General features: G+C 29.4%; 3 protein-coding genes across 3 annotated transcripts; 1 reads left to right on the top strand and 2 right to left on the bottom strand.

The window, feature by feature from the left end:
- Nucleotides 1-151: 151 nt before the first annotated feature.
- Nucleotides 152-18,370, bottom strand: LOC145190705 (condensin complex subunit 1-like). The gene is made up of 30 exons (XM_090089941.1): nt 18,161-18,370; nt 17,808-17,883; nt 13,628-13,686; nt 13,375-13,466; nt 12,907-12,987; nt 12,546-12,688; nt 12,317-12,438; nt 10,721-10,844; nt 10,474-10,621; nt 9,991-10,113; nt 9,832-9,906; nt 9,295-9,429; nt 8,961-9,048; nt 8,637-8,781; nt 7,396-7,587; nt 7,178-7,251; nt 6,883-7,001; nt 6,358-6,611; nt 6,182-6,266; nt 5,476-5,974; nt 2,883-3,166; nt 2,520-2,619; nt 2,295-2,418; nt 2,010-2,165; nt 1,564-1,741; nt 1,229-1,323; nt 1,016-1,096; nt 735-918; nt 507-636; nt 152-429 (listed from the first exon to the last, which is right to left on the bottom strand). The coding sequence occupies exons 1-30, from the start codon at nt 18,273-18,275 to the stop codon at nt 239-241; spliced, it is 4,272 nt and encodes a 1,423-aa protein (XP_089946067.1). The 5' UTR covers nt 18,276-18,370; the 3' UTR covers nt 152-238.
- Nucleotides 16,605-17,203, top strand: LOC149886748 (uncharacterized). The gene has a single exon (XM_090089950.1). It carries the CDS (start codon nt 16,613-16,615, stop codon nt 17,096-17,098), a length of 486 nt encoding a protein of 161 aa, XP_089946076.1. The 5' UTR covers nt 16,605-16,612; the 3' UTR covers nt 17,099-17,203.
- A 4,282-nt stretch (nt 18,371-22,652) lies between the features above and the next one.
- On the bottom strand, nt 22,653-26,175 carry LOC145190033 (uncharacterized). The gene is made up of 2 exons (XM_080066778.2): nt 25,282-26,175; nt 22,653-25,119 (listed from the first exon to the last, which is right to left on the bottom strand). Exons 1-2 carry the CDS (start codon nt 26,171-26,173, stop codon nt 22,694-22,696), a joined length of 3,318 nt encoding a protein of 1,105 aa, XP_079922904.2. The 5' UTR covers nt 26,174-26,175; the 3' UTR covers nt 22,653-22,693.
- Nucleotides 26,176-27,825: the final 1,650 nt, after the last annotated feature.

Genomic DNA, 27,825 nt, shown 5'->3' with positions numbered 1-27,825 from the left:
TCACATCTAGTTATTTTGGGTTTTCAGTATGCTGCATTAATTCTTTATTGTTTTTCTTGAAATTTTGATTTTACTATTAATGTCCGAAAAAGAGCGTTTTCTGTTGCCACAATTTTTGTAAATAGGGGTACGAGAAGTAAAACAGGTTAAATGTGATTTTATAAATTTAATTTAGCTTTATTTTCTTTTGCGCTTGTTCAAAAAATATTTAGGTTCGATGAGAACCGAGTCAGAAAATTTACGAAAAATCTTCGTCGTCACTTGAAAAAATCGGATTAAGTCTGACTGTTTTTTTATTTCTTTCCGATACTTTTCGCTTCACACTAGAAGGTGGTTCATTTTCTTTTTCGAAATCTTCCCGTTCACTGTCATCGTCTTTGGGTTTGCTCCTTTCGCCTTTCTTTTTCTTTGGCCTTCCTTTCACATCGACTAAAAAATTGATTTTATTAAAAATAACATCACCTCGTAAAAGAAATCAAACGGTATACAAATTGATTGAAACTAACCTGTCTTTTTATTTATTTGGGATGCAGCAAGACTTAATGCTTTCGCTGCTTTGTTAATGTCAGTGTTGTCCTCTGCTACTCCTCTTTTATGAAGACCTTCCAAAGTTGCTTCAAACTCTTCGACAAGAGCCTAAAAAAAGTAAGCGCTTTGAAAACCTCAGGTCTTCTTATTTTATTTCGAACAATTTTGATCATAATCAGAGTTTATAGAGTATATATTATTCAAACCTTCATCTCGACTTTGGCGAATTTCTTCGATTTTGCCACTATTGCGGAAAAGCAGCTGTATACTTCATCATCTGAGAGTTGACTTTGGAAGCATGCCATGTTCTCTATCAATTTTTTGAACGATTTCTCATTATATGGAAGAAGAGATAAACAGTATGATAAATCCCTCCATTGACGATCGGTTCTATAAAAAAAGTTGCAAGAAACTTATTTAAGTTAATTGGACAAGAAAAAATATCGATGAAGTAATGGTAGCCCTACATCTCGATTAGAATTTTTACCTGGTCGCCCTGTACCGATGACATAGCTTTTCGATCAGAGATTCTGAATGTTTATCCTTTTGGATAAATTGCAGAAGATACCTTAGGGTGAAAAAAAATGATAGTGAAAAGTTTATCATTGTAATGAAGGAACATAAAACATGCTAAAAATGTGTATACTCATATCAGATGTATTTACGGTTTCACATGATGGACACGAACATTTAAACTCACTTCATTATACTCCTGAACAACTTTTCTTCGACGCCATGATCTGGATCCGAAAGACGGCTGATTATGTCTGGTACAATATTGTATAACGCGTTTCCCTAGAGATTAGTTGTTTCTTTACTAGCATACTTACCTAATCGACTGAGAATGTTTACTAGATTGAAAGTTCACGTTATAAAAGTAAACGGAATTTACAAGTTTTTATAATAAAAACCAGTTCAGGATAAAGAAATTTGGTTGAAATCCATTAGTTATAAAAAATAAAAAGGTAATAAAACGTGTGTATAAATGTTATATAGCTGTCTGTTAAATGAGGAGACAATTTTATGTAACCCTACTTTTTGAGACAACTCGAAAAAGAATAGTTTAGCTGCTGTTGATATTTTTTCCTCCTTGTCTTCGAGACAGACGGCCATTTCACTAATTTGCCCTTTCACTTTAACCATATCGTTAAGTATGAGGTGGGTTAATATTGTGACAGCTGTACTGCGGACCTCAAGAGAGTCGTCCCGTAATCTAAAGCAAAAACTGATTTGTTAGTAAATGTAAAGGTTTTGTAAACCTGTTGTAAGGTTTTGTAAACCTGTTGTAAGGTTTAATGCATTTTTTGATGATTTCCTTCTACTCTTTTGATCAGCCAATATATCTTGGGTACTTTAATATTACTAACAAAGTCAACTTTTTAGAAACTAAATGTTAAAACTTTGAATGGTTTAAAAATATTAGGGTTCGTAAAAGCAATCACGCTTAAAGACATCAACTAACTAAAAAAACTGTTCAATACCGAGCATATAAATGAGGAGTCCAAGGTTCAATCATGTTCGGAAAGCGAAACGTTAGATCACCACATGCTATCATCGCATTTGTTCTTATAGATGGAGTGTCTGACTTTCCCAAAATAGTAAACATCAACTGCAAATGTGTATCGCAGCACTCAGAACTATATAAAATTAATTAAAAAAGTTTAAACAGCTTTTGCTGCGAAATAAAAAAATTACATCTATAAGTCACTGGAATTGAGTTGGTTAATATTCTTTAATGCAGTTAATCGAAATAGTGCTAAATTTACCTTACTAACATAAACTTTCCCAACGCAAGTGCGGCAGCTGATTGTAGTTCAACATGCTTATATTTTGAAGGGTTACTGCAAATCAAAGCGGCAACAGGGCAAAAAATACTTAGAAGATTTGACCCTGAAACATTCAGAACATGTTAATTGATACGAAAAGGAGAAATAAAACCCAAACAAGGTAGCATTGAATTTTTTAGAGACATACATTAATAAGTGGTATACCTGTTACAATTTCACGCTCGCATATTTTTCTAATAAATTCAGCTTCAGCATCTTCAGCAACTGCCCCTCCAACCCCGAGTTCATCGTCTAAACCTGTCTCCTAAAAAGTTTACGATAAAATATTATCGTATTACTATGGCCAATCTCAAAAAAATAAATATTAGTTAAGTGTGGATCGCTTGCAAAGATTTCAATTGGTCCTAAATTTAATTCTGAATCATGATTCCTCATTATTGTTAGAATAAATAGGAATATTAAAATGAGTTAAAAATAATTAATAAAACCACTAGTAGCTTTTTACATTTAATTATCGAAATTCTGCAATAACATCACTCTACTAGATAAAAATGAAAGATTTTATACCGCTTTAGAAACTATAGAGCTTGCAGTGCTTTCTCTAATACTTTGTCTCGATGCCTTCTTGGTCTTCTGACCAGCTTTTTCCTTTTCTTCTTGTTCAATACGGTTTCTTCGTTTCATTTCTGCAAACACACTGACGTCAAGATGAAACAACTGCAACAAAGAAATATGACCAGCAGCTGTTAAAACGCGCGCAACCACACGTTGGTGAACGTTTTGAAAATTATTCTTCGCAGCTGGAAGAAAGATACCATCTTCGGAGGTCGAAGAATATATTTCATTAGGAACTAAAAATAAAAATAAATCATTTTATCATGACATAAATAGCAATGAGTTTCTCAATTAGTTTTACCAATAAAATTGCTTAAGAGCAACGCCATATTATCCAGTCTAAGATTTTATGCTCATTTTATGTACTTTTAAATAACACTAAATGTTAGTCAGCAACAGTTCATTCAAATGTACTACTTTCAGGAAGAAGGAAAGAAATAATTTATGATGATTTATTTAGAAGAACATGATATTGTTTGTAGCATTCATCAAAAATATTTTGGTTTAGCATATTTTTAAATGTTAATGGTGGTATTTTGACATTTCTATCAGCCAAGTTTAGCAAACCATTTATCACAGAAAATTCAAAACTAATTACACTTAAAGAAAGCAAATAGCTGTAAGCAAAAAATAAGAACAAGGTGGAAAAGCAAAGACCAATACTAAAAATGCTATTTACAACCACCATCAAGGTTATTTTATTTAGATTTACTAGATATATTATTTTATTAAAATGCAAAGGTAATCTCTCACATTTTTTATATTCAAAGGTGAAAAAATGGTAGGTGATACTACATTCTTATAACTATTTTTGGACAATCAAACCTTAACATTCAAGCAAAATTGTTTAAAAATTTTTTGTAATTAATTTTATGAAACTCTATCCTTTTATTTGAAATTGTAAAGAAAAAAAAAAGATCAAATCAGAATTTTTGGTATTGGGTAATTTTCAAATTGCACACAAAAATAAAAAAATCTCAATAAGCATAAAGGATAATGTAGGTTGCATTTTGTTGTAACTTACTTTAAGTAAAGTGGTAATGGAGGCAGGCATCAATTAATTGCTTATCTGAACAGTATGCTGTACTTTTATTTCACATATTGTTCAGTATGATGTAACTTTATTGTGGAGTTTCTACTTCAGCAATATAAGAATTTTTTAAAACAAGTCATGTAAAATCAACTTGTGATGCAGTAAGTAGATCAATACTAGCAACTACAGCAATTTCTTCACATACATGGACCTTGTAAACAAGTTTAATAAACTAATAAAAATTAAGGCTGTTGGGTTTCATAAAAAATATTTACTCTTCTAAATATATTGGTTGCTCTAATTTAATTATGGATATACCTACAATATTTCCATTATAAATGTCTCCTGATGAAACTGTTTTCCGCCTATATCACTTATGTTTCCGAGATTTTCTTTTGGAAAAGTCAAAATGAATGCAAGAAATGCATTTTAAGAAAAATTGCAGCTGAGAAAATTTTGTGCAGATAACATTTCTTCTACAATCTTTGGGCAATTAGTATTTTTATGTTTTCCTAAAAATTATCTAATGCTTTCTATCAATCCATTCCAAGCTCTTTCCTCTTCTTGATTTAGTAGCAGAAATGTTGGTCTCTCAACTTCTTTAATTTGAAAGCAAACAGAAATTCCTTCATTTATTTTTGCTTTGTTAATATGTGGAAACTTCTGATTAAGATATTATAATTCTGCTCCATTTTAATTCACAACTGTTACAATGTCTTTCCTGATTGGATCAACCAATAATCATAAGCACAACGAGTTAACTAACTTTTAACTAGATAACAGGAAGCTCTTGCACAACAGGCGCAGAAGAAGCAGAAGTATTTTATATACCCAAGCTGCATACCAATTAATAGCGCAACCATTTTAAATTCCCCATTAATGTGCCACTTAAGTTTGATACATATAATTTTTTCCAAAAATAAACATTTCTTTACTATATATAAGTGTCTAATCATAATTGATGGTTAGATACTTCTATTGAGGAGGAGATCAGCTTTAAGACTTAGTTTCGACAAAATCTTTATTAAAAAAAGGCATTTGTTCTGATGGTGTTTATGACCATCATTAGATTGGATCAACTTTTTAAATTTCATATCCCTGCTTTTAGAGTTGCTTTTACCATATATAGAATGTGGTAAATTTATTCAAATATTTAATCAAATATATAGATTACATTTTGTATATGAATACTTGGATACAAATCCTGATTTTCAAGTTCTACTGTTTGTGATGTAAGATCAAAACTTGAAGAGAATTAAATATCTGAGTTTCTTTAAAACTATATATGCTACAAAAGTGTTAGAGCTATTTTTGAAATCAACATGAAAAAATATGCAAGATTAACTTAAAATTGAAGAGGAAGAATGTTTATAAACAGTGAAATGCTAACATATAGCTATGATTTTAAAAAGAATTGGTTTAAAGTAAAATGCATGATCAATTTTATTGATCTAACCACTTATGCATAAAAGAATGTAAAAAAAAAAAAAGTTTGCAAAATACTCTAGATACCTTCATCCTTGCTTGATATATCTCCAGAGATTAAGATTTTAACTAGACATTTAAGTATTCTTCCGCAAATTACATCTGGATTTTCAGCAAGATAGTAAATTACAGAAAGAGCTTGTTCACTAAATGGTATCCATGTTTTTGTTTCCAATTTCTTTAATCCATCAACAAGCAACTTTTCAAGAGTTGTAAACAAACTATGATCTGCATGGAGACGAGTGCTTTCCTTTAGTTCAGTAGAACTGCTTTTGGTAAGTTTTAAAAGTGCAATGCAGGTATCACGTGCTAGTATGAAAGAATCACAATCTAATAAACCATACTCAATAAGTATGTCAATGTTAGATTGTATGATTTCTTTTTCAGCTCCTCCTAGCATGGAGAGTATATTAAGTGCTGCACGTTGCTCTTCTTTGGAAGTTTGTGGAATTTTTAGTGAGAATATTTGCCAGAGCAAGTTAACAACAGACTGCGGGATCAATTCCAATTTCATAAGTTCACATAACTGCAAAAATCATTTGATAAAAAAAATTACATTAAAATAATAAAACATGTTAGATATGAAAACACAATACAACCTTTTATAGATTCAAGTGCATATTAAAGAACTATTTTTGATGCATTTTTGTTAAACTATTATAAAAAAAAAAAACAACTCAAAACATATCATGTAATTATAATGAAGTGATGACAGCCCACAAGATGCACTTACAAGCTTTTCCAATGATGTTAACTCACCAAGGTTCGCTTTTGTGATCAAGGAGATTAAACTCTTCACAATTAAGACAGGCTTGTTTCTGAAAAAAATGGGACAAGAAAAATTGTTAAAAAAACTTGTAGTTATGTCAACTGGTCTTACAATTAGAGTGTTAAAATTACTTTTCTCACCGAGCATTATCACTTGGTACTTCTATGTACAGTCTTTCAAATGCAGCAATTACACATTTTTTAATTGCTGAATCACTAGACCAGATTAGTGCAGCCATTCTACGTATACCTTCCTCTGACTGACTTAAACCAAATTCATAAGCAGCAATGAAAAAATCAATTGTTTCCAAAACATCACAGTTTATCTTTGATCCAAGAAGTTGGCAAAGTATAGGGACAACCTTCTTCATTTGCTGGGCATACCTCACACAATCCTAGTAAATTATAGATTTCTGAAACGGACATCATTTAAAAATGCATCATATTGTAAATATAAAAAAAAAAAAGATTTAAAAAAATAAGAATTTAGAGCTTGCAGTAACTCGTCAAATTGCAAGATGTTAGGCACTGCTCACTACAAAAGCACCTAATAAACATTGGTCAATCATAATGGCATCACTTTATAAGAACCTTATTAAAACTTTAACTAAAAAATAAAATAAAAGTACCAAAAATAACAACAATGAAATTTAATAATAAACATACAGATAAATATGTCACCAAAACTTTTTGTTTCTCAAGATTTATATTTTGTCCTTTATCATTTTGTTCTAGATTGACAGCTTCTAAATCAATTTCAATTGCATCATCGTTGTTTTCAGCAACTATTAGCATAAATAACATAGCTAAACATTAATTTTTGTGCATTGATGTTTGTTCATGTGCAATTTTAAATCACACATCTCTGATATGTTGGTGCAAATAAAATAAAAAAATTTTGCACCAACTTACTAAATTATAACAACTATTATAATTAATAAAAAAATCCAGAAGCACATACTGTGAAATATCTTCCTCAATAAAATGTAATACTTTATTTGAAGCATTTTGTTTTTTTCATTTTCAGAGTCATCCCTAAGTTCATGAAATAAAAATTTTAATCAGGTCATTATACAGATTTTTTAGAGATTTCTGTATTAACAAAGATTTATAATTGTTATATATACATATAAAAATAAAAGGTTTACAAAATTATTCAAATCATTAATCAAATTTTACTCAGTTGGAGTATGCTCTTCTTCATCTCTTTTTTCTTGATTTTTTAAATCTGATTCTTTGAATTTCTCAATTTCAGCATCATTTAACTGTAAATCTTCAATTTCATTCCAAACCCTCAAGACCTTTGAAAGTGCAATGACAGATTTGTCAAACTCTGAGTGCTTAATAAGAGATTGAATATGAACTAATGCCCTAAAATATAAAATCAGTCAGTTGACAAATAAATTTGTAAGATTAATGTAAAAAAAAATTAAAAATTACTTCAAACAACATCAAAAACAGACACAACAATGTTTTATGAAAAACATTTTGCATGTAAAATGGTAAAAAATTGAAAAGTTGAAAAACATCTGCAATTCATCTTGCATATAAAAATTTATAACTAAGTTAATGCACAGAATAATGGTATTTAAGTCTTTGCTAATAAAATATTTGAAAAAAACTAATTTTAATTATTACATAACAGACTGATAAGTTTTTTTTAATTTGATTATTCACTTACCATTCTTAAGGTAAATTTATTGCTTAACATAAAAAATAACAGTAAATAAAGGTAAACAAGATTAAATAAGTCATGATGATGATGATGATGATGATGATGATGATGATGATGATGATGATGATGATGATGATAACATCACATTGTGTAGCAGATGTAGGTATGAGACAAAAGTTAAAAAAGTAAGAGACATGGAATAATTAAGACATGTTTACTAAATTAGGGTTTTCTTCATCAATATGAAGACCTTTTATCTTGATTACATATGATTTTGCTGAATCTATAACAGCAAAAGAATCCTTGGTAACAGAATTAAAACACTTAACTTTTTCATAAATACGTTGGTAGATATGCGAAGTCTTTCGCAATAGAAGATGTCTTCTGTTTGTGATTTGTGGTTTTACTAATCTTGTAACCATTTTACAAATGATATTTGAATTCATAAGGCTTTTGTTTGGAAGATTAATAACTTTTCATTTTTCAACTTTTTTTAATATTTAAGGTCTTGTAGTATGTTTAAATAACAAGCTATTTTTCTTATGAATTTGGTCAGATGTTATTCTTACGTATAGTATGTAGGGTAATTTTATTTTGGTAGGTTTAATACTTTATTTAATTTGAGCTTTTTTTGTCAAATTTCTTGTTAATATGATTTTTTATTATATTTGGATATAATGACTAGTTAAGAATTTTGTTGAGCAAAGTAATTTTTAAAAGTTAATCAACTTGGGAATTTACTTACTTTTCAAAACCTTCTTCATCATCTTCATATATCTCCTCATCTTCTTTGTCATCTTCTTCCATAAATTCACTAGATAAAAACTGATTTATAGCCTGTTTGACTGAATCCTTGATGTATAACCATTCTTTAGAGTCTTGCATAGCAGCTATAAAAATTAGGTTTTGAACTGTTATTGTTACTTACTATTTTTAAATTTTTATGGTTTTTATTATACATTCTTTCTAAAAAGACTTTTTTAACCACTTTTTTCTTAAAGTATAACTTTCGGCTTATTAATCTTTAGAGAGCATATCTTCCCAGATATTTTAGTCAAAAAAGACATACTCGGAACATTATTTTGATCAGATTGATCCATTTCTTTTAACTTTGCTAATTCCTTTTCCAAACTTTGAGTAAGTTGATCAATTGGAAGCTACAGAAATCAAAAATATGTAAAATTGAACCATCAAACTATGCTACAACATGACTTCTAAAGTCATGATAAAGGTCTAAGTTACTTACATAAGGTACAAATATTATATTAAAAATATAGTCAAATATATTTAAAATTTCAAGTGTAAAAGCATCATGTTAAGTATAAACATTGGAATCGCACTCTTCAGTATCAAATTTTTTTACATTTTAAATTAAAACTTAAAAAAATCAAATAGCTAAATACCTTTGCAGCAAATGGATTTCCAATTAGAGAAGCTTTTAGAAATTGTATGGCATACTTTCGAACTTGACTTGACTTGTCTTGGAGTCTTCCAATAATAAGATCCAAAAGACGACCTTGACGAGCAATTGGAATTGCCTAAACAGTAGGCTGTAATTTCATGTACTCATAACAAAAACCCATAACCACTTAGCTCTTAACACATTAGTGTCCAATGACATAATAATATATTTTTCTTGTTTAAAATTGGAGAGCTGTAGACATAGCAGTCTGTCATTATTTATTTGAAATCCAGGCACTGTAGACCTAGCAGTATGTGTTACATAAAAAAAAAACAAAAATTAAGAAAAAGGAAGCTTTAAAATCAGTTTTATTTTTGTCTAACATAAAATATGCTGGCTCTCAACTATATATACATCACTTGAACATCAGCAGAATTCAGTAAACGCTCCACTAAGTGCCATATGTAGTTAGGATTAATAAACTGTCAATATGGTGTTAATACAGCATTTATAACTTTTTTTTTTAATGAAAGGTTACCTTTTCCTGACAAAGATACAACCATATTTGAAGGACTCTACTTCTCACAAATGCATTTACATCATGGATATGATCCTATTAAAATAAAAAATAAAATGGCATATATATATCTAATTAAACACTATTTCAAACAAAAAAGAAAAATTAAGATTGATTTACTTCCAGCCTGTCAAGAAAACCTTCTCGTGACTTTTTCATTCCAATATCTAAGTTATCTTTATTTAATACTTTAGCAACTATCTCTCCAAAAACCCCAAGCACGCCATTTCGCATTGAATAAGACTTAAAGAAAGCCACAAAAACATTTTATATTAAAGAAATAAAATTTTAATCACTTTGAATGATATTAAAAAAACCTTTTTGTTTAAAATCTATAAAGCTTCTTTAGTTTTGAAACTTTTGTAAAGTTTAAATATTATCTTCTATACTATATAGTTTATACTTTATTTAACTTAGCTGTTAAAACTTTAACATATCTTATGAATTTTGTCTTAAAAAGTTTTTAATACTCTAATTAATTTTTTTTTTTACATAATTTGTTTATATAGTTTTTATATATTTTGTATAAGTTATAGAGTTTTTTAAAGCTTTATATTCTACTTAGTGAATAATAGCTAAAAAAAATTTTTTTTTTAAAGTTACCTCACCATCAAGATGGGCCATCAGCAAACTTATATTAGGCAAAACTGAACCAGGGATTTTCTCAGCAATCTCAACAAGAAATTGGGAGAAAGAACGAGTACCACTGGCATCTCGAGTCAAATCAGACACATCAATTCTACCTATCTCCCTTTATGCAAAATTAAAAAGAAAAAAAATATTTTTATTATATAGTAAAATTTAAAAAAATAATGCTTTAAAAAAGTATTTTAAATGCACCAAAACTAACCGTATGACATCACATACAAGAACCTTTGCACCATATTCATTTACAAAAATTTCTAATGCATGAGCAAGTGGTGAAACAAGGTATTCAAAATGTTGTAGAAGTTGTACAATCTTTACACTTGCACCTATGTAAATCAAAGAAATAATGATAATTACAAAAATTATACAGAAAACTTCTCATTCCAGGTGTTAATAAAAGGAATTTTAAGAATCAATTAGAAAAACTCTCTAGGTACTAAAATTTACTAATTAAAATTTTTTTAAAATGAAATATTTGGCAAATTAGATTATCATTCATTTCAACAGCTAAACATAACTTTTAATTGGTCACTGATCATTTCAATTGACAAAATCTGTTATCCAACAATCAAGCCCATTTCACAGCAGCCACAAGTTAAAAATCAAAACATTAGTCATGCTAATTGTTTTTTCAGAGTTCTGTTCTTCATATTTTGAAAAGAACAGTGATTATTTCTTCAATGGTTATTTAACATCATTTTATTTATCTATCTTATCACTTTAGTTGAAAGTTGTAATTTAATGATTTTTTTTTAATAACCATTTTTTTATTACTATTAATATTTATTTATCTACTTTGTTATTTATTTTCAGATTTCAACACAGGGGTAAATCTACTGTAATGTGAAACTTTTCTTTATGTGAACTCCATGAATATTATGTTAATATTCATCTATAAATGAATCTTATTGATTGCTAAAGACATAAATTGATTTTTTTAATTTGGTTTTAATTAATTAATTTAATTTTTAAAATTTAATTTGGTGGGTGATATTTAGTTATAAATTTATAACTTGGTATTCTTGATAATTGTGTAGTAGCATACTTTTCCTAATGTAGACATTTTGATGCAATCTTAATATAGACATTTTGATGCAATCTTTATGCATATGGACATATTAGGAATAAGTTTGTAGATTTAAAGTAGTTTTGTATTTATTGATTTTATTTATCATCCTGTTTTTATTGTAAATCTGCTGATATTAGATCAGTGATTAGTAAGAAATATCACTTACTTTTTCACTGTTAAAGATGGATTGAATATGACATAATAAGGTAGCTTCCTATTTGTCACACTAACCTTAGTTGATATTGCCCTGACACCTGAAATAGTACTATTAAAATGTTGTTTCTAATTTTTCAGTTTTAAATCTAAAGCTATGCTAAATGCTACATAGTATTTAACTTAGCTCAAGATTTTATTCTGTACTTTTTAATCTTAAGCAGCAATTTGAAAATAATTTATCTTTCATTTAATTCTCAAATACTCAACACAATCACACTTCAAAATATCTTAATAGAAATGAACTTAATTGTCTTAATTTTTCAAAAAAAAAAATAGTTTGAAAATGCGTATTTGGTTTTTATTTCATATTAACATGATTAGTAAAGAGAAATATATAAAGTTGATTTCTAACTCAAGCGCTGAATTTTAATTTTTTTGAAAATTAAAATTTCCTTCAAATAGAAAAATCTTTTTAAAAAAAGTTTTAAGAATTTATGTATATAAAAAAAATCTAAAAAAAGAGTTTTTCATGAATATTACTAGCAAACTATTACTGGTAAATAAAATAAATACTTTGTTGATGGTTATAACGTTTAATCAGATGGCCAAGAAGATGCAAGACAAGATCTCTATCTTCTTTTTGACGAACAAAATTTGCATTCTCAAATAACTTATAGCAGATGCCACTTAAAAGACTATAAAAGGAAATGTAAAATTAGTTAAAATAAATAATGAAATATAAATTAAAGATAATAACAGTAAAGTTAAGATAAAAAGAAAAAAAAATTGGTTTTGCGTTTACTTTGTAAAATCCTCTTCAACTATTGGTGGATCCCATAAACGAAACAAATCCAGCTGAACAAGTTTATTTAATGCAACTAAAGTATTATGCCTTTCTAACTCCCAATTCCAATTTTCAGCGTTTTTCTTTTTTTTGGCTCCTTTCTATTCAAGTTTAAAAAATACTAAAAAGTTAAATCTATTTAAAATGATTGATTTTACAAATTTCATATTCTAATCATAACACAGATTTTACTGTTTAAAAATTTAAGCTTATAAATTATACTAAATTTAAGTAAATAAGATAAATATATTCATGTTTAAGATAAAACTCTGCAGATTCTAAAGTGCAAAAATACAGATTGCTTCGATGGCAAATATACCTTAGCACCAGCATTAATATCTGGCTTAGTAGCATCAACTTCAAATTCTTCTATGAACTGACATACAATATATGACTCCATCTAAAATTTTGTTAAAAACATATTCACTTAGGAGTGACAAAAAAAGTTTTTATTAAAACTCCAGCCTACATACTTGACATAATGTCACATGCCTCATTGATTGAAAAAGTGCAATAGGTGATGGGAAAATGAGGGAATTATTAAAGAAATTTAAGAACTGCATGTCCATTCCAACTCTATTTATACATTGTTGTTCTTAAATTAATACCTCAAAAAAAAGTTATTAAAAAAAGATGCCTAAATATGTGGCATTTATAACCTTTCATTATCACCAATTTTAAAGTAATAATTTTTATTAGCAGCAATTTTTAAAAGTTTTTTTGTCCAATTTTAATTGATAAATAACATTTAAAAATAAAAAAAAATAAGACTGGCATATTGGATTACCTTTAAAGCACACAAAAAATTGCAGCGCAGCTGAGGCTCTATACCATCTGGATCAAGATACATTGGCAAAAAGTTTGTAAAAAGTTCTAAATCTGCAATGGAAAAAATAAAATAAAAAAGACTCCCATTAAACATTAAGACTTTGAATTTTGAAACATGATGGCAAATATCAAGTTATATTTGATGAATTTCATTTAACAATTAAAAGCATAAATGATACTGAAAAAATAAATGTAATCACAAAAAAAATTACTTGATGCAATTATTTGCCATGCAGTGTGTTTAATACTTTCTTGAAGCCGTTTAATATGACTAAAACATTGAAGTAAAACTTGAAAATATTACCAATAACTCAAAAATATGAAAATATGTAAAAATGAAAAATTAAGTATAAATATGGTTATTCTTCCATCCAAGATTCTAATAGATTTTTTTAAAAGCTTAAAATAAGTATAATCTATTAAGTCAGGTTATATATATATATATATATATATATATATATATATATATATATATATATATATATATATATATATATATATAACCTGACTTAGTAGATTATAATTTTTTTCATATCAGGGTATGTACATTTATTGATAGACAATTATTTTGAAATACATTTCAAAGTATTTTCCCCAAGTCTAATATATATATATATATATATATATATATATATATATATATATATATATATATATATATATATATATATATATATATATATATATATATATATATATATTGACAATTTAACAGCAAATATTACAGTCAACAACAAAAATATAACATTTAAATTAGACACTGGAGCCCAATTTAATGTCATTCCATACAATGTCTACAACTCTATACCTGGAAGACCTCATCTCAAAAAAACAATAACTAGACTAGAATCATATGGAGGAAACAATATTCCTGTATTAGGAACTTGCAATCTAACTGTTAAAAGTAATAACATTTTACAAGTGTGTAAGTTTTTTGTTGTATCTCTGTCTGATGCAAAACCACTTCTTGGTCTAAGTTCCTGCAAATCTCTTGAAATACTAAACATTAACGATGTTGAAATTGATCAAGCTAACATTTTAAAACATTATGGTGACGCTTTTACTGGCCTTGGTTTAGTTAAAGGAAACTATCATATTGTAGTTGCTAAAAATGCAATCCCAGTCATTCATTCACCAAGGAAAGTACCAATGACTATCCTACCTAAACTTATAAGCACACTTGACCGTTTAGTAAAAGCCACTGTTATCTCAAAAATTTCTAAACCAACACCTTTGGTTACACTCATTGGTCATCATAGAAAAAAAGATGGGTCCTTAAGATTATGATTGATCCGAAAGAACTAAACAAGTCTGTTTTAAGACAATACAAATCCACTCCATCTACAGAAGAAATCTCTAACAAACTTTGCGGCAACAAAGTTTTCACTATTATAGACATGGCTGATTGCTATTGGCATATAAAACTAGATGAACCTTCTTCAGAGCTATGTACATTTAACACTGCATATGGCCAATACAAATTCAACCGCATGCCATTCGGCATATCATGTGCATCGGATGCTGCACAGGAGATAATTGAACTTAATTTTGGTGATATCCCCAATGTTTTGGCTATCCATGATGACTTGATTATTGCAGCTAAAACAAATGGCGAGCATGATATAATTTTTCAACAAATCCTACAACAAGCTCGTGAGAGAAACATCAGATTCAACCTAAAAAAATACAATTTTGAGTATCTGAGGTCAAGTATCTCGGCAACATAATTAGCCATGAAGGCATAAGAATTGGTCCTGAAAAAACTAAAGCCATATCTGCATACCCATTGTCTACATGTCAAGCAGATTTGCAATGGCTTTTAGGAATGGTCAACTATCTGCAACAATTCATCCCAAATATGTCAGAGATAACAGCTCCCCTCTGCCATCTGCTTAAAAAAGACATACTCTGGTCATGGAACCATGAACATACCAGTGCTATGGAAAAAATTAAACAAGTTCTTTCACCTTCTCCTGTACTCTCATTCTTCGACACTTCAAAAGATGTCCAGATTCAGGTAGACGCATCTTCACATGGATTAGGAGCCTGTATTATGCAAGAAGGTCACCCGATAAGCTATACTTCACGTATTTTAACCATAGCAGAACAGAGATATGCCCAGATAGAGAAAGAACTTTTAGCAATAGTTTTTCCTTGTGAACGTTTCAACCAATATACCTATGGGCGACAGGTCTCCATAGAAAGTGATCACAAACCTCTTGAATATATCTTGCACAAGCCTCTGTCAGAAGCACCACCTCGCATACAAAGACTTCTGATAAAAATTCAAAAACATCAAGTTGCAGTAAAATAAGTTCCAGGAAAAGATCTACACATTGCTGACTTTCTATCACATGCCCACCTCAACATTTTTGATGAGGATGATAGCCTAAACGAGGACTGCAACATTATGATCCACACTTTAGTTCAAAATTTGCCAATATCAACAGATAGACTAAAGCAATTGCAACACGACACTAAACTTGACCCTGCGCTCTCTCAAATAACAAACTATATAACTCATGGTTGGCCCCTACACTGACAATTGCTTTGCGGTGAAGAAAAGAAATATTGGACCATTAGAAATAACCTACACCTAGCAGAGGGAATAATTCTAAAAGAAAAGAAAATAGTCATACCAACTGCTATGAGATCCCTCATATTAAGACAGCTTCACTTATCACACCTTGGCACCGAGAAGACGAAAGCTAGAGCTCGAAATGTTGTTTACTGGCCAGGACTTACAAGCGACATTGACAAACTAATACTCAACTGCCAAAAATGCCTTAAGTACCATAATAACAACAAAAAGGAAAAAATCAAATCACCGTGGAGTAAAGTAGGATCAGATATATATGAGCTGCATGGAAAAATCTATGTGATTGTTATAGACTATTTTTCTAAATTTATAGAAAACAGTATCATTCCAGACAAAACGGCATTCTCTGTTATCAAGTTCATGAAAACCATTTTTACTCGTCACGGAATACCCTCAAATTTCATTGCCGACAACAACCCCTACAACAGTGCAGAGTTCCTTAATTTCTCAAAAGAATATGGGTTCAACTTCACTCCATCAAGTCTTAACTACTTCCAATCAATTGGTCTCAGTGAAATGGGCGTGAAAATTATGAAGAAAATACTAAAAAAACCCTGAACTTGGTCTTCTAGAATACCTCAACACGCCTCTTACAGGTATGGAATACTCTCCATCCCAACTTCTCATGAACAGAAGAACGCGAACAACCCTACCTGTCCACCAGGACTTACTTATACCAGCAGTTCCATTAAATGCTTATAGCCAGATCATCAAGTCCAGAAATCATCAAAAACAATACTATGATCGGAATGCATCTGAACTCCCAAATCTCGTAGCAAACAACACCGCCTGGATAAGAAAAGATGGAACATGGAAGAAAGTGACAGTTAAAGAAAAACTAACACTACCCAGATCATACAACGTGGTAGATAAGTATGGAAGAGTATATCAACGCAATCGTAAACATCTGATTAAAACCAATGAGCAACCACTAGCATATCAGCATGAGCAACTTGATTTACCATACCATTTACCAGCAGTTATCACACCTCCTACATCAAATGAGGAAACAGCAAATAACGAAATAGAAGAAGCTACAAGTATTCCTGAAACTCTATCGACTGAACCGCAGCCTGACGTGTGAAGATCGTCAAGGACTAAAAACAGACCTGCCTACTTGAAGGACTTCATTTAACTGTGTATATTATAAAGAATTTATTAACTATAGGTATATACACAGATCTTTAAAAAAAAAAAAATTATAGAAGGAAGATGTAATATCCGTGTTCGGCATAATACACACATGCCTTATTTTATAAACAAGATTACTTGAAATAAATATGGCAGTCAACACATCTCAAATTTTATGTTGTATTCAGTTATTATCCTAACATTATCCTCAGAATATTACAGTAAAATCTCTAAATGTAATATTTTTTACCATTTAAAATTTGTAACTAAAAAAAAACTAAACCATTAGCTGTTTTATTTAAAAATGAAATGTTGTATGTAAAAAACAAATGTAAACACAAATATTTTAAGAAGAGAATACAGAGGAAAGGTGATTGCTAACAAATTTAGTTTAATGCAGAGCACCAATTATTAGAGGTTTAGCCATATTCAAAACACTTTGGAAATATATTACTTAAATAGGTTTGAAAACATGACTTTTTATGTAATTACTGATTTTACAAATTAGAATAATTAAATATTTAAATTTTACAAATTACACACATAATATTTCATTGCAGTTTAAAATTGAAACATTCATTAACAATTTGAACATTTAGATTTTCTACTATGAAAAGCAATTGGGGGAAAAAACAAGAGATTAAAGACAAACTATTTCATACCTTAAAACACTGTAAAATACATCAAAATGTGAAATAATTGCAACAACTCCTTCTGATTTAAAATCTGAATTGGCTTCTTTAAATTAAAAACAAAACATTTAACTCTTACATTATATAACAGTGTGAATAAACAGCAAAAATTGAAAAATTGAAAAGAAAAAAAAGGAAATTAGAGATGTAAGAATCTTGTGGTTATTTAATGAGTAATTAATAATAATTAGAAACGAAGCAGAATAAATGTTAAAGTTACATTACATTATGGCTAATTAATTTGAAATATGTTTTTCAAAAGTTCCTTTCCCAAAAAAAAAAAAAAATAAAATTTATTCATGCTAATAACAAAAATATTTTACCATCTAGTTTTTCATCAAGACATGATGGTTCTAAAATCTTTTTGATAGAAAAACAATCAGTTGAAGTAGAAAGAAGATCTTCTCTTGTCAGCGGAATACGAAATTCACTTTCCATTGTTATATGACTATTTTTTATTAATTTTCATTTATTTGTATATTTTTAATAAATTAGTAAATGAAAAAAATCTAAAATATACATACATGGTTCTATTTATCAATTTTAAACAAAGTTGAATTATTATATTTCAAAAAAATGATTTGACTGTTACAAATCATTTTATTGACAGTTAATATTTCATATTAAGTCTTATCACTGTTTCAAAACATGTGAATAAAATAGACATATCTATCTTATATTAACTTGTTGATAATTTTATGGAAATAACAGTACTTAAAATATTTGTTCAAAAAATTAGTTTACTTTGTTTACATTTTACATTTTTTAAAATTTCAATTTAGAAAGCCTGTAATATGTTTATATTAAACTGTCTAATATACACAAAACAAATACCTGCAATAATTACTTTAAAGAATTTGATGGGAAATTAAAAAAAAAATCATTAACAAAGCGTGTGTTTCTTAACGCTAAACAGTATAAACTGAATAAAAATTGATAGCTACTACCAAATCTATAAACCAGTTACCACTCATTATTTATACTAAACATAAACAGCTGGCAACCAAATTAAGTTAATCTAATTACTTTAACTTTCAAATGAGATTTGAAAAAACCAAGGAATACTTAACTACAAGTTTCTTTATATACTGTCTTTTAATATTAAATTAAGTATAAAAGTTTAATAAAGCTAAAAAAGACCTTGATAAAATTCTTCAAGGTCACTGAGGAACGATATTAGTAAACAAAAAGAAGATGTTTACTAAATTTCCCGCTCACTTTTATTACACAAACTGAGGTAAACAAGTCTAATCTTGATTGTTCATGCTCTCGCTAAGAAAGTGATGTTAGAAGGTGATATTAGAAGATCTTAAAGGGGAAAAGCGGCATCACAATTTTGAATTATTAATGTTATTGATCTTACCAAGAAGTTAATTTTTTAAATTATGGTTTTAGACTAAAATTCAAGGAAATAATTTTGAAAGATCAAAACAAAATTATTTCCGATTTTAATCAAATTTTTATTAAAGACTGCTTTTAATTACTTACGTATCCAAATTAAACCGAACGAGAACTTTCATATTTATTGCATAAAATTTGTAAATACATCTCCTGACATCATGTATAACTTATCGGATGAGAAAATATAATTATTCTTAAGGCCTGATTCTAGACTCTAAGGACTATATTTTGCAGCCCCTATTAAACTTGTATGATTACTTAGTGTTACTGACTATTTAAATTAGGCATTTTAAAAAGCGTTTAGACCATAAACAGACTTGGCTAAGATGTGTGAAAATTCAACTTCCACAAATGGATCCAATGAAAACTTTGCAACAGCCTGACAGAGCTATGCATTATTACTAAACTGTATGCCAATCTAAAAAACACTTTCATGAAAAATCTTACAAAATTGTTTTGAAAGTAAGCGAAAGGTTTTACAAAAAAAAATTATAAAAGATCCACACAGCGCAAACATATGCAAAAATGATTTTATGACGAAATAATAGATGGCGATAATATTGATAAAAATTCGAATGCTAGTGTGAATTTTCGTATCCAGTCTTTCTAATCAAAGAAAGATAAATGGTTAAGATAGAGAAACGGCGAGAAGGTTACACAACTAACTTTGAAATGCTCATCAGTAATGCATCTTTTGGGGTGCAAAACAAAAAACATTATAGAAAGTTCAAAAATTAAAATTGTTGGGGCTTTTTTCTAAAAGTAAAATAATCACAGATTAAAATAAAATCTTATGTTTTCAAAAAAAAAGACAATGAATAATAATAATGCACGAAAATATTTTGCTTTTCTTTTAGAGATATTTGCTGTTGAATTCAACAACTAAGTTAAAAAGTTGTTGTTTGTAGTCAGGGTCACACATCTGTCGTTAGAATCTGTTATTCAAATTCATACCTACGTCACCATGTATTTAATCTGAGGCTTGTTAACTGTGCAAACCCGATGATTTTTCCTCAGACTAAATAAACTCTTCGATGGAATGTGATCTAGATTAGCATCTGTGCAATGGATTCAACACAGGACGAGCTTCAAAACAAGCATAAACAACTTTTTTGAAGTTGCAAAATGCTTCAGCCCTGGTTTGCACTTCAAACCAGTTGTATAAACTAAGAAGAAATTCAAACTTCGCTATGTTTTTAAGAAATTTGTGGTATGCTGTACTATTGAAACTAACTCTTCTATAATAGACAACTATCTAGAAATTATAGCTATTGATTAAGCATCCTCCATGGGCCATTTCCCGACTTTCGAAAATGGTCCTTTACACTGCTCGACTTTGCTTTTTATTTTAGTAAAAATTTCATCATTCCCTCGGCAAACGTCGAAGATAAAATTGTTGCAGTTCTCTTCACTGAATCCTAAAACATCGACATCAGAAATTTTTAACTAATCCCTAGCCGATTTTGAAACAACTAACTCCGCCATCGATGCTAAATTTGATAAGAGTTTCTTGTCAATATTTGCATTGATGGTGGATATAAACTCCAACAAACTCATCAAGATCTTTTTAAAGAACAACAGACCTCTATTCTGAGCTTCTTTGGCTGCCAAAAGACAGACACAGAATGAAAGAGTTTCTTTAACTGTTTTTTTTTGCAGTTAAAAAGTTCTTTTAAAAGTAGGCTTTAACACCCATGGCCGCCGAGAGAAATCCACCATCCCCCACCCCCACCCCCCCTTCTCGGCGGCCATGTTAACACCGTATCCTTTTGGTGTGAACTTTTATTTAGAGACTTATTTTGGAAAATATTCAAATCTTTGTATTTGTTTTAAACTGTTCCTTTCTCTCCAGTTGTTTAAAAATGACTGTGAATTCGAACTGTGAATCTGAGATAATTTTTAGATTTTACAAAAAAATCAGGTCTCACAGAGAAGCATGTGCAATTTTTTGGATCCGGTCGGTATTTGTTTTTGTTTTAAAACTTTAAGTTTGAATTAGTTTTTTGATATTTTATTCGATGCTAAAATCAAAAAATTATTTTTTCTTACTTATCACCAACATAAATAATTTGTCCCACTATGCATATTTAAGCTAATCATTCAAAAAAAGCTTTTTTATCTAATTTTGTTTACTAATGTTTAGAAGTTGAATATTTACTTCAAAAATTTAATTTTTAAGTAAATACTCAACTTCTAAATATTTTATCCCGTTACACGTGCTTTTTTATGGCATATTATTTGTATGAAAGAGTATTTAAAGAATAAACTCCTAAAAAAAATGGTGTAATTTTTTAAAAAAAGTCAGGTCTACAAGTTAAATATTTGGAGTACTGAGAAATTGTCATCGAGTTTTTAAAAATAAAGAATTAAGTTTTAAGTGAAAAGATTAAATTATCCAATTGCCACGGTAGGCACTGTGTCCAGGGCCTACAAACAAAAAGGGGCGTACAAAAAAATTAAATATTTGTTCTCATTTTTTATCAAGTGTTTGAAAATAAAGGAGTAAAGACAAAAACAAAAAATAGAAATTCAAAATCAAAAACATTTTATAATTAGAAGCTGTTTTAGTTCAGTTATAAATAGTAGACTAAATTTTATACAGTTTGCGGCTATTTGCGTTAGTAAAATACCAAATGACATCTTCTAATGACATTTTTCGCATTAAATTGTTTTTCGCATTAAATTGTTTAAATTGAAAAATGTGCAAAAAAAGACAATTGTTCCTCTCACCTCGTTAACCGCACAAGGTTTTTGATAAGTTTCAATTTCGAAAACAATCGTTTACAATCATAACTTGTTCCTAAAATTGAATGATAAATTCGAAATGCCTTATTTACATTTGGAAAATTTTTAACCAACTTATCCTCTATTTACGTCTTCATTATTTCATTTATTCGAGCATTCTGGAAAACAAAAAAAACTCATCAGCAAATGCGTTTTTTAAATCTGATGAATATATCTTAATTCTTTTACTTCAGAAACTATTTAATCACACGAAAATCATCTACCAAATAGAAAACTGAATATGTAAATTCATAAATAATGCAAACAAACTTTTTACAAATTAATCTCTAGGCGTATAAAACTAGGAACCTTGCTTATTTGGAAAATCCAATTATTAAAATCAGGTTGTTAGGGCTTTTGTTCAAGGGGGGAGGAGGTAATTTTAATGGTGCCGTCAGAGTTTTTTAAATTTCTGAACTACTTTGTGGATGTGCCATATTTGATTTGATAGGGCGCTTAATTTGTGGTTGTCCATTTCTAATGGTCGGCTACTTCGATGTCAAGCAGTAAATTTCTTTTTCCTTGGTTGATCTTTGTTAAGCTTTTAAAGCTGTACTTTTAACTGTGATTGGTTGAGATCCAGCTACAATTTATAAGCATTTCAATTGGACGGGTGTAAGATAAAGTTAGTTTGTGTTGTGTTAGCTTTATATTTCTCATTTTTTAAAATATTACAATACATCAATTTCAACATATTTTTTATGAAATTTATCACAAGAAAAAACTATTTGCTTACTGAACTTGTTCACAATAAATTGATACTCAGCAAACGAGTTCTTCACACAAAATTTTCTTAAATTGGCAGGCAAAGTTTTTGAATTAAGTCCTTTGTACAATGCTTGCTTTATCGACGAAATTTCAATAACATCAACAGACTTTACTGCTCGATGGTTTTCGTAAGGTTTAGATGCTCCTTGCAATTGGCATTCTGTAAAATAAATATGAAGCTCTTTCAAGAACAAGAGACTCGGAAGTAAATCGAGAACTATTTGCAAAATATTATGATCAGACGTAGCAATTGTAAGTTTTAAAATCTCTAATCGGATGTCTTTTGTTTCTTTTGGAACGATGGGAATCACGTTTTTTAGATTTTGTATGAGGTTATAATTTTTGTTTGTGAATAAAAATACATGAAGTTTTTTAAAATAACAAACCAAATTTAAAGACATCTCCATTTCAATGTTGTAGTCGTACTTTTGTAGGATATGCAGTTCTTTTAAAATTATATCTACATTTTTTGTTTTTATTAAAATATCCACAAACGCTTGTGAGCATAGACTAATAGATTTAAGATCAAACTTAACGACCGGGATTGTCAAAAGTAGAGGACAGAGTAATAACATTTCTTCCGATTTTATCGGTTGATGTGTGTGCATTTCAATCGACAGAATGTTAAGCTGGTAGGACTCGTAACTTAGAAAATGTGCTAGATTGTTAACATCTCGTGGCAGCATATCATGGAGTTTAATTTGAAGAACAAACTCCCTGAAACTCTTGTTTAAATTTAGAGGCTTTTGATATTCGTAGTAAGATTCTAAAAAGATTAAGAAATCGTTATCAAACATATGCTCTTTAGTTTCTTTGCTACGGGGCAAGTATGAAGCAAACAATTCGTTCATGAAAAACTCGTGACGCAGAATGGTTAAGTTCACAATAAAGTTTTGCATGAGAGAAGGGTATTTAGAGTAAGGTCTTGAGGAAAAACCGTGCAGGCCAGACACAAATGCTAAACAATTATTTAATCTATGATCGTTTTTAATCTCAATAGAACTTATGTTTAAAACATACAAATAAATACTTGTCAAAAATTCTTGCATATCGTGATCAGCAAAAAAAGAATCAGAGGTGTCGGTCCCGTTATTTTGAGCAGTGTACGAAATTTGCGCTGCTTCAAATACAGACGTAATCATAATGCTGCTATTGAATATTTCCATATCTGCGTTTTGTCGATTAAGATCCAACATATATTTCTTTTCTTGCAAAATTAAAACTAATTTCCATAAATAAATTTCTGTTTTAGTTCTTGGCGATTCAAAATTTTCACTGTTATGTTGGGTTCCACAAAATATAGAGACATAACGAGGAATTCGCATGAGATTTTCAAATCCTTTACACTGCTCGACTTTGCTTTTTATTTTAGTAAAAATTTCGTCATTCCCTCGGCAAACGTCGAAGATAAAATTGTTGCAGTTCTCTTCACTGAATCCTAAAACATCGACATCAGAAATTTTTAAATTACCTAAACCCTCTCTCAAAACTTGATAAAAACCAGGTCGAGAAGTTGTGAGTGTAAAACTATTTCTAAAAAGCCCATGGTGAGAATTGATGGCGTCAAATAAAAACTTTCCAAACAAGTTCGGCTGGTATAGGAACTCATTATTTACTTTTTCTATTTGAACATAATCTAATCTTTCAAGCTTACCCCACCCATCAAAGATCACTAAGACTTTCGCTTCATCGGAAAAGATTTCTCGCCATGTTAACAATTCAAATACATTCTGAAAAATACATTCCATTAAATCTTTTAGCTGTTTACATTCGGGCAGTTTTTTGGCATCATTGCAGTTTAGAACGAAAAGGAACTCTATGTCTGTGTACAAACAGCCGTGAACCCATTTAGAAACAATTTCTCTTATCAAATATGTTTTTCCAACTCCGGCAATTCCTTTTAGTAATACGTGATTGTTATATTTAAATATATCTTCTAAATCATCAATGCTCTCTTCAACTTCTAAACATAATGATAGACTGTCTCTCATGCTACGATCGTATTTTATCCATTTGCTATCTCGCCTTCGTAGAAGATCCAGATTTGTATAGGACTGCCGGCAGCAACCGTGGTCTTTCAAAAATTCATTTTTGTTAAAAGCATACGCGTAAAAGGACTTCAGATATTTGGTTGCCAACTTTTTGCGCGTTTCAATTTTATTTTCTGGTGAATTTCCGAAAGAAGAACTGATGGTTTCCATTTCTAAGACTTTTTCTTTTTCAGAAGTTTTTTCATTTTCCGTGTTTTTTATTTTGTCCGAAGTTTTCTTTATTTCCGTGGATGATTTCACAGTGAAAATATTTGACGATAAGCTCATAGAAATTTTTTCTGAAAAAAAATTTAAAGTTTAAGCAGTTTAAAAAAAGATCCCCATGTAATTAGATTTTTTGTATAATCTTTTACCAAGACCAAAGAGCAGCCATTTTAATGCAACTAACTGATCAAAAAGACATTTGTAGGTTGTAAACTATACAAGAATTATAAACTTACGTTTGTCCTCACCACCCCCTTTTTTGTTTTCGATTTTTGGAAACATAAAATGTTCTAGTTTTAAGAGTTGTTGAAGAAAATCAATTTTCGATTTTATTTCCATTAACAAATTATCAATATCGGCAAGCTCAAGATAAAGTTCTTGCCAGTTTTCTTGTCTCAGAGTCACTTCATAAAGCTTATCGATACTTTTTTGGGTTGCGTTATTTCTATCCAAGAGCTCTAGTACATCAGCTTCTACTTCATCACTTGCTTCATACGTTTTCAAGGTTCTTAGTTTGTTTGCATTTGAGCGTTGGGTGCTTCTAAGAAACTCTACCTGTGCTTTAAGAATTGCTTCTGTATATTTATCAGGTACCTTGCCAATACTTATTTCGCATGTTTTTAAATCGAGAACTTCCTTCGTGTTAAATTTTAGCCGACTAAATATATAAACCAGTTCGTCCCAATCATCTTCAAAACGATTGTTATGTATCGGTTCAACTTCTTCCAGATTTTCAATGTAGTATTGTTCCAAATCTAAGAGAAGAGCCCCTTTACTTTTGTCATACGATTTTAGTTGTCTCACTAAAACCCAACCCCCGCGGGGCTTCATTTTTGTACAATAACGCACAACTGCTACAAACGTTGTCACGTCAAATTTGTTAATATCTGTCATTTCGTTTCCAGGAAATATTGTGTTGTATTGCTCATAAGATAATTTGCCGATCTTTACTAAATATTTAAAGGTGTTTTTTTTCTTGGCTAACAACTTATAGAGTTCTTGAGGACCTGAAGGAAGCTTACAACAGCTATGTAAAATGTATCTGTAAAGACGTTCATTGTGGAGGTGAAAAAGAGCAGATAGTCGAAGCCAGCCTTCATGATCAATCAATATTCTAGGTAAAATCATTCTCTGAAAAAGCAAAGTAAAAAAACTTTTCAAATAAGCTGTCTTCGAAGTATTTATTTGTTTACTTACTGCAACAAAATATTTGGAAGGCATGCAAACTCGTTGTGATATTATTAAACGTGTACACGCGTGATGTATTGTTTGTTTTAATAAATTAAATTATTCGGGAATTTCAAATTGCGATTTTCGCATATAACTTGTCGTATAAAAAAAAATTTCTTTCTTTTCACTTTAACAAATCAAAGAGTACAAAACAATAAGTTGAAAAAAATGATCACAGACCGATTAATTCATAAGAATTTCAAACATAACTCTTCGATTATGAGCATCGTTTAATAGTAAATTTTCGATCAGTTTAATAAGAATTTCATTCACTAAAAATATTAAATATTATGAAGTCGTCTGAAATTTTAATGAGGTTTTTCAAAAGTTGTAAGTCCACTAGTTGTAAATATTTAAAACCTGTCAAATTATAGAACTTCCACATATTAATTTTTTCGTCAGTTTAACAAGATCTATTCGTAATACCAATAATCTAGCAAAATTTTAAGAATGTAATTTATGCAATACATTTAAATGCAATTTACTTTGAAGAGTTTAGCAAATATTTATATATTTTCATTTAACTGTTTGCTTTAATTTACCTACATGAATAAATTTTTCATAAGAACTTTATTCAGGTTTTAAGAAACTTATTCAAAACTGCCACTTTTGCCGTTCTTGATACTTTGTCTCAATTTTCTTCAATTACTTTTCTTCTTTAATGCCAACTTCTCGATTTAAGTTGACATTAAAATACACGACTTTTAATGCTCCTCCTCCCTTCCCCTCTAACTTTTCCCCTTCCCCAATAATTTTTCTACCACCTTCAACTCAAATAACTTAATAATCTAGCATCTATCATTGTTTATTGATTGAATGTTTAATTTAGACTATTATTGCAATTGCAACTGGTTACTTTAGTAATTCACAAAATGCGACTGTGAGATTCGCATAACAATGATGCTAGTGAGTTAAATAGTATAGATTACTCATTATCTCTTTTAAATTATCTATGTTCTTTATAAACACTAAAAAAAAACTGTACACCTTCTGTTTTCATCACACTAACTTCAATATCATTTGTTTCATCTGCAAATCTCTATTAGTTTACTACTTATTCATCGTTTTCACATGGATCAATTTATTTAGACAATGCAAACATCCAAGCAGGCTTTTAACTCTACTTTTTTTTAACTCTAGCATATGCATAAAAAAATCAGATTTATTGAAAAGCTTTGTAATCTGGAATATATATATTTTTCTTTTTCGCTTTCAACACGCGCATTAGAAATTACCCAGCAAGCACACAACGTTGAAACAACGTTGAAGTAACGTTGATCGACATCTAAGCTACTGACTGAAACTTAGATTTTGAAAATGAGAAAATTGCCCTCACTTTTATAACACAAGTAGATAAGAGCCTGGCTTATATTACATTTACGTATTATTCCCCGTTAAAGTAAAAAATGATAATTGGACTTTGGAGTTTAAATCCAATAAGAACTTCGCTTTAATTAAGCAAGAAAATGTGCACCATTTCAGGTATTTTTGTATAAGATGACAGAAAAAATGATAGAAACTAACAAGAATCCTGATATTCTTATTTTATT

Source organism: Hydra viridissima, unplaced genomic scaffold (assembly GCF_058129835.1).
Source record: "Hydra viridissima isolate aposymbiotic clone 2 unplaced genomic scaffold, HvirCarnegie_v1 scaffold_6, whole genome shotgun sequence".
Classification (NCBI taxonomy): Eukaryota; Metazoa; Cnidaria; class Hydrozoa; order Anthoathecata; family Hydridae; genus Hydra; species Hydra viridissima.
This window is presented reverse-complemented; position numbering and strand designations above follow the sequence as displayed.

Coding starts and splice junctions, on each gene's coding strand:
- LOC149886748 (XM_090089950.1), top strand. CDS start 16,613: ATGGAATACTCTCCATCCCAACTTCTCATGAACAGAAGAACGCGAACA.
- LOC145190705 (XM_090089941.1), bottom strand. CDS start 18,275: ATGGAAAGTGAATTTCGTATTCCGCTGACAAGAGAAGATCTTCTTTCT. Junction 9,907..9,990: donor GTTTTCTTGACAGGCTGGAA/GTAAATCAATCT, acceptor TTATTTTAATAG/GATCATATCCATGATGTAAA. Junction 1,324..1,563: donor TTTTCGAGTTGTCTCAAAAA/GTAGGGTTACAT, acceptor ACTAATCTCTAG/GGAAACGCGTTATACAATAT.
- LOC145190033 (XM_080066778.2), bottom strand. CDS start 26,173: ATGATTTTACCTAGAATATTGATTGATCATGAAGGCTGGCTTCGACTA. Junction 25,120..25,281: donor AGGGGGTGGTGAGGACAAAC/GTAAGTTTATAA, acceptor ATTTTTTTTCAG/AAAAAATTTCTATGAGCTTA.